The 12,983-nt window shown below is 40.2% G+C and overlaps 1 protein-coding gene across 2 annotated transcripts in view; it reads left to right on the forward strand.

Annotated features, from left to right (window-relative positions):
• Window positions 1–1,594: 1,594 nt before the first annotated feature.
• USP45 (ubiquitin specific peptidase 45) overlaps window positions 1,595–12,983 on the forward strand; it is a 72,591-nt gene continuing 61,202 nt past the window's right edge. For both annotated transcript variants that reach the window (XM_032408181.1, XM_032408183.1), the window contains exons 1-4: window positions 1,595–1,679; window positions 6,418–6,527; window positions 11,349–11,521; window positions 12,707–12,810. In XM_032408181.1, coding sequence (XP_032264072.1) covers window positions 6,428–6,527; window positions 11,349–11,521; window positions 12,707–12,810 — 377 coding nt within the window. In that variant the 5' untranslated portion in view covers window positions 1,595–1,679; window positions 6,418–6,427. The remainder of the gene's footprint in view (window positions 1,680–6,417; window positions 6,528–11,348; window positions 11,522–12,706; window positions 12,811–12,983) is intronic.

Raw genomic sequence — 12,983 nt, forward strand, 5'->3', positions numbered from 1 at the left:
AGATAGTTTTGGAATTTTATCATTTCCAAGAAAAATTTTATGGTGTTTGCATAATTCCTAAATTTCTTTTTTTTAAAGATTTTATTTATTTACTTGAGAGAGAGCCAGCATGAACGGGGAGAGGGAGAAGCAGACTCCCCACTGAGCAGGGAGCCTGAGGCAGGGCTTGATCCCAGGACTCTGGGATCCTGACCTGAGGGGAAGGTAGAGACTTAACCTACTGAGCCACCCAGGCGCCCCTAATTCTTAAATTTCTATGTTCTAATTCAGTCTGTCTTTTTAGTCTTTTAATCCATATGATAGATTTTTAAAAATCCCATTTACAGCAATGCTATTTAGTATGGAAATTATTTAGCTTTGTTCAGGTTTGCATATCTTTTTTTCCTCCACGTTCTGTTTCAAATCTGATGTTAAAATAAATGAAAACTTCTGATTTGTGATGTAAACAGTTTTGACTTAACAATTACACCACAATACGACCTATTCTTATTTGGGGAATTTTTTTTTCCCTAAAGAAAAAAATAGGGAAAAAATTTTTTCCGTAAAGAAAAAATTTCGCCTACTCCAAAACATTACTTATCCCTATATCTAGCACAGTAACTGGCATATTTGTACTTAGTTATATTTGTTGAATGAATGGTTTCCATAAATACAATGTAAACACCTAATGACCTCCTTTGCCAAGTTCTGTGCATAGAAATAATGCTAACTATTTCGCAAGAAATGAATTAGAGATTTTACTGGAAAATCAGAGTTTTTGGTTTATCTCTGGTATCTTAGACTCTTAATCCAAGGTTCTATCATAAGGCCACCTGCCTCCTGGCTGAAGAGTTGTGAAAGATGACAAAGCTCGTAGGACTTACCCATAATTAGAGTTGATGTTTGCAATATCATTAAGATATTTTCAAACCGACTATTTTTACTAAACATATGAGTGTGCAGACCACTTTAACGGATAATCGAGCTTCGAAGAGGTATAGGTCAAGAAATTTCCTGTCTAGGGCGCCTGGGTGGCTCAGTTGGTTAAGCGACTGCCTTCGGCTCAGGTCATGATCCTGGAGTCCCGGGATCGAGTCCCGCATCGGGCTCCCTGCTCGGCAGGGAGTCTGCTTCTCCCTCTGACCCTCCCCCCTCTCGTGTGCTGTCTCTCTCATTCTCTCTCTCTCAAATAAATAAATAAAATCTTTAAAAAAAAAAAAAAAAAAAAAAAGAAATTTCCTGTCTAGTAAGTAAGCGAGGACAGGTAAGCCAATAATGAAAAAAATGCAAGATTACATGACAAATGTCAGATGTGACTTTACTGCACAGAAGAGTGTGACAGAGGGAAGTCGGAAGCTATCCCTTCAGGCCCTCACCAACAAGTGGGACTTAAGCCCGACTCCGGGAAGACCTGAGTTGCGTACTCCAGGACACTATTCGGACAATAGCCTTGAGTCCGTTGCTATTATTCTAAGATTAGTCTGGCCTACCGGGCTCTGCAGACCTACAGAACGCAGGCGCGACGCGAGCTGGCCCCGCCCTGTCCACGCCCCACTCCGGTGCGCCACCGCCATTGGGACGGCCTCAAACCCCACCCCGGATGTGGGCGGGCACACGAGGCCTCGCCTCTGCCGACCGGGAGGTCGGCCGCACAGGCGCAGTCTCTTCTAGTTGTAGACGCTGCTGCTCTGCCCTGCGTGGTGAGTCCGGACTGCGGTGCAGGGGTGGCCGCAGTGTCTCGGTCTTCGCTTCCTCTACCCCAACCCCCTCTGGCAGGACTGGCCTGGAGAGAGGCCTGTTACGCGCCCCCGTCTTTCCGATCCCGGGGGGCTCCAGGCGGTCAACGGGGGCCGCGTGAGTGCGGCCAGATTGGGCGCCGGCGGCGGAACCGGGGTTGTTTGGGCGGGAGGGGTCCGCAGGGAGGGACCCGAGTCTCCGCTTTATCTGGAAGCAGGCGCTGCCCCCCCCACTCCCCGCCGACACCCTTCCCGCCTCCCTCCCGCGCTCTCTTCTCACTACCCATTTTCTCTTGAGAAACTTGGGAAGCTATTGTTAGTGACTGGAGGGTAGTATTAGGAGCCCTGGAGAAGAGCTGCCGGGGTCAAAGTCTCCATCCACCACTTACTGGTCCGGGACCTCTGCAAGTCACTTAATCTCTGTGTGTCTCAGTTTCAAGTGTAAAATGGGGGAAGTAATAGTAACCTGTCTCATAAGGTGGTTGTGAGAATTACGTGAGGTAGTATCTTTTAAGTGCTGAGAGCCGAGCGTGATGCACAGCAAAAGTATGTAAGTGCTGTTCATCTTTTTGAGTCTGGTACTAAAAGGAGAGTGTGTCCTTCCTCTCCCCACGCCGAAAATAATTGCCCAAGAGTCCAAGGGTAGGGAAACAAAATTTTTTTTTCTTTTTTGAGACTATGGGCTTTTGTTTGTATGGCATGTTTTTTAAAAAATCAAACATTAATAAACAACTTAGTTGTACATCCTACAGCAGAGAAAAGACAGATGTTAGAGTAATACTGAAGTTGAAAACTGAAAAGTTTTGTTTGGGAAACCACATGAAAAAAAGGGCCAGAATTTATTTGTCCTGTAAAGAATTAACATATCAAGTCTGAGACTGCTATCCTTAGAAAGTTCTGCTTGCAAGGCTACACCTTGTTTGGCATCTGGAAACAGTATAGTTTATGCTGTTCACTATGGTTTATGCTGAAGTTACCAGCCTCCAGGAAAAACCCGGTCCTGTGAGTCTGTAATGAGCTTCCCTGGGCACAGACATTGCTGGATTTTCCTTACTGGGGGAAAGAGTGTGCTCTGTTTGACCCTGTCTGGCCGGAAGAGAACATAAAGAAGCCTGCACATGGATTCCTGCAAACTTCACTTGTGTCTTTTTCCATTATGCTCATGTTGTATGTCCATACTGCATTGCCGTAATACAAGTTAGCCATGAGTACAACCACATGCTGAATCCTGTGAGTCCTTCCAGTGAATCTCCAAATACATGGGTGGTCGTGGAACTCCCCAGACACAATACTGGTGATAGAAACTACTTGAAGCTCCAGTAATTAGATTTTGTCTCTTTTTGCTTAAAAAGGGAAAGAAAAAGAAAGCTATACAGATAAGTAGTTGCTAAATAGTGGGTTACTGTCCAAAATTATTTCTATGTTTAGATATAGTGCATGTGTCAGAAAAATCACTGGAAATTGACTACATTGCCAAGTTGAGTTTGAGTCTCTGTCTTTTACAGCCCTTTTATAGATTGTAGGTGAAATACCTGGGGTTTTTTGTTTTTTGTTTTTAATTCTGCAAGCACTATCTATGTGTTGATGTCTATCTTTATTAAGAGGTTATCTGTGAAGCTGGGGAAAGGTATGGCCAGTTTCTCTTGGGCCATTTTTCCTGGATTCTTTTAGTTATGCCTGTATTTTCAGGACATCAAGTTGAAAGAGTTGGAGGTAAGTCTGTAAGTTTGGGGATGGAAAGATCAGATTTGCCTTCTGATTATATCTTTTTTCCCTCAGTAAAGTAGAAGACTAGATACTATTTTGAGAAGTAGGGAGATGGAGGAGTTAGAGGTTTAGAAGAGTGAGAAAGGTTGCACATGGCTGTGTGTGTGAGTAGTAGGTAAGTACGTTTTCCAGGAAGTGTAGTAGATAATGGCAAGTCTTGATCCATTTGATGTTGAGATTGTGATTATGAATTTAGTGGATCCAGTCTGCTTTCTTACAAGATTTTCTCCAGCCTGTTTGGATACAGACATGCAGAAAGTGGTTAATTGGGTTCATTTAGGTTTGGGGTTTTGTTAGGGAGATGATGTGGTAGTCGTTAAGGCTGTGCACACATATTTTGTTCTTTCAATGTACATGGTAAGGTTGCACTCTTTTGTACACACCCCACATCCCATTCCCTTACCCCCATGTCTACTTGAGGTTAAATGTGTCATATGACTTGCTTGGGCTGGTAAAATGACAGACATCATTTCCAAGTGAAGCTTTAAGAACCAGCACTCCATTTGCTACTTCCCCATCTCCCTGCCTTGCTATAGTGATCATGGAAGCACTTGGTGAGATGCAGCCTCTTGCCAGCCTGGGCACTAAAGGTGAATAGGAGTGGCTGTAGAGGCAAAGCTGGAAGAACTCGAATTTGTGATTAGGGAACAGAATACTTGAATTAGTGATTTTGCAAGGTAGAACTATAGGGTAAGTGGGTGAGGAAGTTTGGAGGGAAAAGGCAGTCGGAAATGAAGTGGTCAAAGAACTCAGAGGCCTCCTGCATCTCTAACCCTGAAGGCCATAATTTGTTGCCGCTCTGTTCAAGAGTGATGACCCCTGGAATTAAAGAAATGGCTCTTAAAATGGTAAATTAAAAAGCTTCCATATGTGGAATATAGTATAACTGAATCAAGATTCAGAATTTATTTATTCATTTTTAAAGATTTATTTATTTTAGAGAGAGAAAGCATGTACATGAGCACGGGGAGGGGCAGAGGAAGAGGGAGAGAATCTCAGACTTCCTGCTGAGCGTGGAGCCTGATACGGGGCTGGATCCCATGACCCTGAGATCATGACCTCAGCCAAAATCAAGAATTGGCCACTTAACCAACTGAGCCACCCAGGTGCCCCAAGATTCAGAATTTATTATTGAGTTGAAAGATTTCCACCTCGATCAATAAAAGCAAATAAACAAATAGCCATAAAAATTTCAGTGTAGCTTAGCCATAGAACAGATGATATTAGGTAGGATTTAGGCTAAACTTTAACAGTGATTTAAAAAAAAAGCTTAATTTTTTATCTAAAATCTTAACAATTAACTTTGGGTTTTTAAAAAAATATAAAGGACAGAGGTAAGTAACACCTTGAAGAAAGAGACAAATTAAGTGTGGGACATTATACAATGTTGCTATTGAAAGTGTGGTCTGTGGGAGCACCTGGGTGGCTCATTTGGTTGAGCGTCCAACTCTTGGTTTCGGCTTGGGTCATGATCTCAGGGACCTGAGATCGAGCCCCCTGTTGGACTCCACACTCTGTGGGGATTCTGCTTGAGATTCTCTCCCTCTCCCTCTACTTCTCCCCCTGCTCGTGTGTGCTCTCTCTCTAAAATAAATAAACCTAAATCTTAAAAAACAAAACAAAACAAAAAAAACATGTGGTCTATGGACTCACAGCAATGGCTTTCCAGTGGGAGCTTGGTAGACAGGCAGAACCTCAGGTCCTGTGCCAGACTTGCTGAATCAAAATCCACATTTTAACAAGATCTTTAAGGTGACTCAAATGTACTGTCCTGATCTTTTAAAAAAAGCCAGTGTCTTGGGCCGCCAGGGTGGCTCAGTCGTTAAGCGTTTGCCTTCGGCTCAGGTCATGATCCCAGGGTCCTGGGATCGAGCCCCGCATCGGGCTCCCTGCTCGGCGGGAGGCCTGCTTCGCCCTCTCCCACTCCCCCTGTTTGTGTTCCCTCTCTCGCTATCTCTCTCTCTGTCAAATAAATAAATAAAATCTTTAAAAAAAAAAAAAAAAAGCCAGTGTCTTAGGAAAGTATAAGATGGGAAGAACAGTTTCTGGATTAAAAGATGCTAACAATTAACATGACATAACCAATACAAAGTGCAAACCTTGACTGAATCTTGATTTTTAAAAAAACAGTATGGAAGATAATTTTGGGTCAGCTGAAGAGGCTAGAATATGATGGAATATCAGAATAGGGAATTATTGTTAATTTTCTTAGATGTGATAATGATGTGATTATTCTTAAAAAAGATACAGGCTCTTTGCAACTTTGAAATTGTTCAGCAAAAACAAATATACTCACATACATGTATATATGTCTCTCTGTACACACTGATATTTAGATAAAACAAATAGGGCAAAATGTTCTAGATGTGGACTCTAGGTAGTAAGTATATGGTTGTTTATTATATGTTCTTTTAACTTTTGTGGAAGTTTAAATTTTTTCGTAATAAAAAAGTGGGGAAAAACCCCAGAAGAAATGCAGTAGCTTAAAACAATTTCTTTCTCAGTTGTTCAGTGCTAGGTCATACAGTGCAGGTAGGCTGGCTCTGCTGTGCTGGGCACATGGCTTCCATCCCTGGTCCACTGTGGCCTTTCCAGCTTCTACTGTTTCCTAGCTAGTGGGACGGGAGAAAGGGCAAGGGGAGCACATGACCCGGAAGCAGCACTTATTCCCTTGACCAAACCTTTCGTTTTTTCATCCACCTGGACATCATGTATCTAGGGAGTAGTTGGTAAAAGTCAAATGTAATGTGCATTTGTATATTGGTTTAACCAAGATTTCTTTGGTTTCACCTGATGTTCTCTTCTTCTGTTGATGTACTAGGGCCCAACTAAAATGGAAGTCATTTCTATTTTAATATACATTAAGTAAAATACCTAAAATTTTAATTTTGAGGATTAAAGTGTATTCGTTTCCCCCTACCCCCAACCTTTTCAGTAAATAACAGATGCGGGTGAAAGAACCTTCCAAAGCTTTGCCTGAGAAAGCCAAAAGGAAGAAAAGACCTGCTATACCTTGTGATGAAGACTCTTCAGACGACATTGCTGGTAAATTGTGATATCTGGCGTCCTGAATGGTGTTGTGGAAAATAACCGTATATGTTTTTAATCAATAAGTCCTTTGCTCTTTATTTTCACTATTTTCTGCATGAACTTTAAAATCAGCTTGTCTAGTTCCAAAACATTCTGTTGATGTTTTTATTGAGATTTTGTTTAGTTTATAAAGTAACTTAGAATTGGCATCTTTTTGTTGTTTTCCATTTCTCATGACCTGTTAAAGCCAGGCCTTTAAGCCTGGAAGATGACTGGGGAGCTGCTGGCCTCAGGCTTGCTTTTCTCTTGAACTTCATGCCTTCTGTTTCAGCTTTTCTGAGGATTTTCTTCCTTTCTCACCAGTTCAGCTCTCCATTTAAAAAGACATTTTTAGGGGCACCTGGGTGGCTCAGTCGTTAAGCGTCTGCCTTCAGCTCAGGTCATGATCCCAGGGTCCTGGGATCAAGCCCCGCATCGGGCTCTCTGCTCGGCCGGGAGCCTGCTTCTCCCTCTCCCACTCCCCCTGCTTGTGTTCCCTCTCTCGCTGTCTCTCTCTCTGTTTGTCAAATAAATAAAATAAAATCTTTAAAAAAAAAAAAAAAAAGACATTTTTAATTTTTATTTCCATTTTTGAGTGTTTTTAACTTGGATAGTGTTTCAGAGTAGTTAGATTGTTGTATTGAAGGAAGTCTGAATTATATCTTTAAACATTTGTTTTATTCTTTGAAATTATTTTTTTCAGGGATTCTGATGATTTTTTTTTTAATTTTATTTATTTATTTGACAGAGAGAGACACAGCAAGAGAGAGAACACAAGCAGGGGGAGTGGGAGAGGGAGAAGCAGGCTTCCTGCTGAGCAGGGAGCCTGATGCGGGGCTCGATCCCAGGACCCTGGGATCATGACCTGAGCCGAAGGCAGATGCTTAGTGACTGAGCCACCCAGGCGCCCCGATTCTGATGATTCTTATGTTAGCTCTTCCTTGCCTGTCTTCTAGTTATTTTTTCTCAAATTGTCTAAAACTCCTACTTCCTTTTCATTTTGCTTGGTCTTTTCCTTTTTATCTTTTACAGTGTTTTCTGCAGTGTCTTTTTCACCATATGCCCTTTTTAGTTTTGTCATCCTTTTTGTGGTTTTTATTTATTTTTTCCTCCATTTCTTTCCTGAGCTCTGCCAGTCACTTCCTCCTGTTTTGCCACCTCATGCTGGAGCATTTGCTTCTGTTTTGTATTTTTATTTCATGGCAGTGATTTCTGTGCCATTTGTTTTTCCTTTTTCTTATATTGGATAGAATTTATGGCTTTGATTTTTCTTTGTTTTCTCATTCTTTAACGTAGGGTCACCTTTCTTGGACCAGTTAGTTTTAGAATATTTGTGTAAGGAGGGCCAGAGCATTGTCAAGACCAGCTGGAGTTTTGAGTGTGAGCTCAGTTAGCCTTTACTTCTTTCCACTCAACAAGATTAGGCAGCCCTGGGGTTTTTTCAGAACCCGAAGGATCTTTTCTCGCTGCCTTAGAGACAAGACTGTTTCCGGCAAATTTGGCTTGTTTGTTTCTCACTTAGTGAATTAGAAATTGCCTTCTTTTGCTTCTTCTTTTTTTTAATATATTTTTTCTATTTATTTATTTATTTATTTATTTGATGTAGTGTTCCATGATTCATTGTTTGCGTATAACACCCAGTGCTCTATTCAATACATGCCCTCTTTAATACCCATCACCAGGCTAACCCATCCCCCCACCCCCCTCCCCTCCAGAACCCTCAGTTTGTATCTCAGAGTCCATAGTCTCTCGTGGTTCGTCTCCCCCTCCGATTTCCCCCCCTTCATTTTTCCCTTCCTACTATCTTCTTTTTTTTTTTTTTAACATATAATATATTATTTGTTTCAGAGGTACAGGTCTGTGATTTATCAGTCTTACACAATTCATAGTGCTCACCATAGCACATACCCTCCCCAGTGTCTATCACCCAGCCACCCCATCCCTCCCACCCTCCCACCACTCAGCAACCCTCAGTTTGTTTCCTGAGTAAGAATTCCTCATATCAGTGAGATCATATGATACATGTCTTTCTCTGATTGACTTATTTCGCTTAGCATAATACTCTCTAATTCCATTCTAGTCTCCCACCTTCTTTTGCTTCTTAAAACAAAACTGGAGATAGGGGAGCTCCTGCCAGGGTTGTTGCAGCACAGAGATTTAGGTTTCATTCTGTGTCTGCAAAGCATGCGGGGTTCTCTATGGGATCTACAGCTGCAGTATGCTCTCTGCTTCCTTCTGTATGCGCCCCTATTGATCCCTGCTGCGCTGAGGTGGGACTCTTCCACTGAATTTATGACTTGGGGCTTCAGTTGTCTCTTGGTTTTCCTGAAAATGAACTTGGTGTTTTTGTTTTCTATTCTTGTTGACATTGGACAGTTTCTGAGAGGAGAATGGGAAAGTGTTGATTTTAGACCATCATTTGCAAACTGGAAGACCTCCTTGTAAAGTTTTTTAATATTTAAAGTGAAAAATGTGGAGACTTTAATAATTGTTTTGATTTGTTAATGTGAAACAACTATAGACTTTAATACATTTATATATTTTATTCAGGAATCCCTAGAGGACTTATTTGGCAGATGAAATTTAGACAATTGTATGATTAAACAAATTACAGAAAACTGAGGAAATCTTATTAGCACAGAATTTTTTTTTACATCCCCCCCCTACCAAAGATTGTGAATACTATTTAAACACTGGTTAACTCTTGTAAGAAAACATCAAACTTTCAAATTTACTTATAAAAAGTATATATGGTTGAGGGCGCCTGGGTGGCTCAGTTGGTTAAGCGACTGCCTTCGGCTCAGGTCATGATCCTGGAGTCCCTGGATCGAGTCCCGCATCGGGCTCCCTGCTCGGCGGGGAGTCTGCTTCTCCCTCTGACCCTCCCCCCTCTCATGTGCTCGCTCTCTCTCATTCTCTCTCTCTCAAATAAATAAAAATCTTTGAAAAAAAAAAAAAAAGTATATATGGTTGAGGCATTTAAAAGCTAATAGAGTTAAGTTAGACTCCTGGGACCTCTTTATCATGAATTCACTTATCTCTGAATTCATTAACAATTTCAGTTTTATATGTCTGAATTGTAGAATTCCTGGCCAAATCCCACCCCAGAGATGATATAGAAGGTGTATGGAATGATTTTTCGCCTTAGAATTTTAAAATATAAAAACTCAAAGCATTGATATCTAGTAACCCACTTCTAGGTCCTGTATTTATGTGGTCATCTATCAGTCTTCCCCAGAACACCCCTTTCTTTAATGGCATGTGTCCTTGCTTTTCTTTTTTTTTTTTTAAGGTTTTATTTATTTATTTGACAGAGAAAGATATAGCGCGAGAGGGAACACAAGCAGGGGGAGTGGCAGAGGGAGAAGCAGACTCCCCGCTGAGCAGGAAGCCCGATGCGGGCCTAGATCCCAGGACCCTGGGACCATGACCTGAGCCGAAGGCAGACGCTTAACGACTGAGCCACCCAGGTGCCCCACGTGTCCTTGCTTTTCAAATATAGGACTTTGGAATTACTCCTTTTGTGTCTATTTTTATACCTTGCTCTTGGTGTAAGATTGGAAGTCCTAATCTTTCCCCAGATTTACACATTACTTTTATTGAAATTATATTTTACAATAAGTCACTTGTCAGGACTCACATACTTAGGCTTCAGGATGAAAAGGAACGAATGCTTAGCCTCTCTCTAGTTAACTAATAGGTGAAAAGGAGTGCTGTGCATTTGGGAAGGGAAGTGGAGAAAGTTGAAATGTACATACTCGTGTTTCCCTCTTCAAGTTACTCAGTCTTTCCTTTGCTGTTTAATTTTGGTGGATAGTTGTAGTTTTGGTGTTTGAGATAGATGAGGTGGAGAAGTGGAAGTGTTCAGGTATTTGGCAGAAGTGGAAGTGTCATTGTGTCCTTGGGAGAAGAACACAGTTATCTGAAGAAATAAAAACATACTGGCCGATTTTGGCCAGTTGTCTCCACACAGTATACCCAGTGGGACTCTGTTATAAAGGATAATTAAGGACCACGCAGCGTCATTTGTTATTTGGAAACATTCAGTAAGGAGAAATCTTGTTCCTGTAAATTATGCCATATTGTTTGTTCCTCTTTCTCCTTTCTCTCAATAATGATGAAAATAGCATCAGAGCAGAGGTAGGCTCTGTGGAAAGATTTTATGTGTGTATCTTAATGAGAAGAAAATATATTCAAAATGCTTGACACAATAGCTGCTCAGTAAATTATTTATTAAACTTTTTATTTTTGAACTAATTTTGAATTAATAGGAAGGTTCAAAGAGATATACAAGGGGGTCCCATTCAGTCTTCACCCAACCTCTCCTGATTTAACATCTTGTATTTCTATAGTACAATATCAAAACCAGGAAAATGACATCAGTACAATCCTAGAGCTTACTCTAATTTCACCAGATATGCAAAGCCTCGTGTGTGGGTGTCTGTGTGAGTGGGTATAACTCTGTGCACTTTTATTACATGTGTAGTTTTGTATAACCGTCACAACTGAGATACCCGACTGTCCCATCACCACCCCAACGGTTACCTGTTTATAGCCACACTCCCTGTTCTCCATCCATAGTCCCTGGCAGCCACAAATCTGTTCTCCAACTCTCTATGTTATTTCACGAATGCTTTATAAATGGAATCATGCAGTATGTATCCTTTTGAGTTGTTTTGTTTTCCAAATCTCTTTGCTTTTTAGTTACAGTATTTTAATGCTATTGACTTTGGCTTACTAATGGTAGCACTTTGGCTTAGCAAAGAAAATGTTCACATTTTGTTTTGTCTTATTCAGTAGGTTTCACTTGCCAGCATGTAAGTCATGCTGTCAGTGTGAATCATGTGAAGAAAGCAATAGCTGAGAATGTGTGGTCAGTTTGCTCGGACTGTTTAAAAGAAAGAAAATTCTGTGATGGGCAGCCAGTACTTCCCTCTGACATATGGTTGTGCCTCAAGTGTGGTTTTCAGGTGAGAAGCGTGATTTTTATATGTGAGTTTGTCTGAAATATTTTTCTTAAATGCTTATTGTGAGTTGGACTGTTGGTAATGTTTAGAACTTAAAATAAATTTATTCATGTTTAGATAGAACTCTCCAAGGCTCAACTTAGAAACATTAGTTAAGGTAAAATAAAAGGAATATTATATTCAGAAAGTAACCACATGTGGTTTAGAAATACTTTGAAAGGGAATCCAACCTACTTGCAGTAGTTCTCACGTCTGGACCTGCCTTTACCTATTTGTATTTACTTACGAAATGGATCCAAGTTTTTTTACATCTTACTAGATTAATTTTTTTTTCTCTCTATGAAAGGATTCTTTTTTTTAAAATAATTTTTAACAGCTTAGAAGCTATTGATATCTGTAATATTTTTTGAAAAACATTTAAGATGTTTTAATCAATTTTAATTGATGTCTACAATTTTTCTAAAATAAGAGGAATCCTTATTATCTCACATAGTTCGTAAGTAGGACCACATCAGGATTAGTTAATTCAATGAAAAGAACATTGAAAACTGAGCTTTCTTCCATTTTTCTTTTGTCCACCCTCAATTTCATGGCTTTTTATGGCCGAAGATATTTCATGCATTATATATCATACAGCCATCCCCAAGGCCAGAAAGAGGGCAAAAAGGACATCCCTTTCCTGTTTTTGTTTCAATTTTTAAGTATATGAAACTTTTCCCAGAAACATCTAGCAGACTGCCCCTCATGTTGCATTGATCAGAACTGGATCTTATTTCTTTACTTACCTGGTGAGGGAAATTACTGTGATTGGTCTGAGTCTCATTAGTTGCCAGTGGGTTTGGGTGGAGGTGTGGACAATTTTAGAAAATGTGTGCATAGGAGGAGGGCACTGGTCTGCGAAGATGCTCGGTGCCCCACAGTGTGCAAGGCAGAGAGTGTATACATTTTTAAATAATAGGGAAATGAACTCAGCTCATGATTGTTTTAGGCAAATACTATATAACAAAAAGCAAGTTAGCCTCTTTGCAAGAAATTAAATTTAATGAGAATCTATATTATTTTCTGAAACTTTTCCCTCCTGTTTGAAATTAAAAACCAAAACTTTTTTAATGAGTATGATTTAAGTTTTGATTAATTTGAAACAAACTTACATGTAAATTGTACAAATAGCATTCTGTTCATCTTTAGGGATGTGGTAGAAACTCAGAAAGCCAACATTCACTGAAGCACTACAAGAGTTGGAGAACAGAATCTCATTGTGTTACAATTAGTCTGAGCACATGGATTATATGGTAAGTTAGATTTTATTACTACTTGTGTCCACTACAAAAAAATATCATTTTCTTTGAGCTTTACTAAGTAAGATATTTAAAGATGTTATACCCCCCTTATGCTTTTTAGCCTGAACACAACCTGTGGAATACTTTAAGTAACATTACCCATGAATATAAAATTTAAATAAGGA

The sequence above is a fragment of the Phoca vitulina genome, unplaced genomic scaffold (genome assembly GCF_004348235.1).
Source record: "Phoca vitulina isolate PV1807 unplaced genomic scaffold, GSC_HSeal_1.0 scaffold9, whole genome shotgun sequence".
NCBI lineage: Eukaryota > Metazoa > Chordata > Mammalia > Carnivora > Phocidae > Phoca > Phoca vitulina.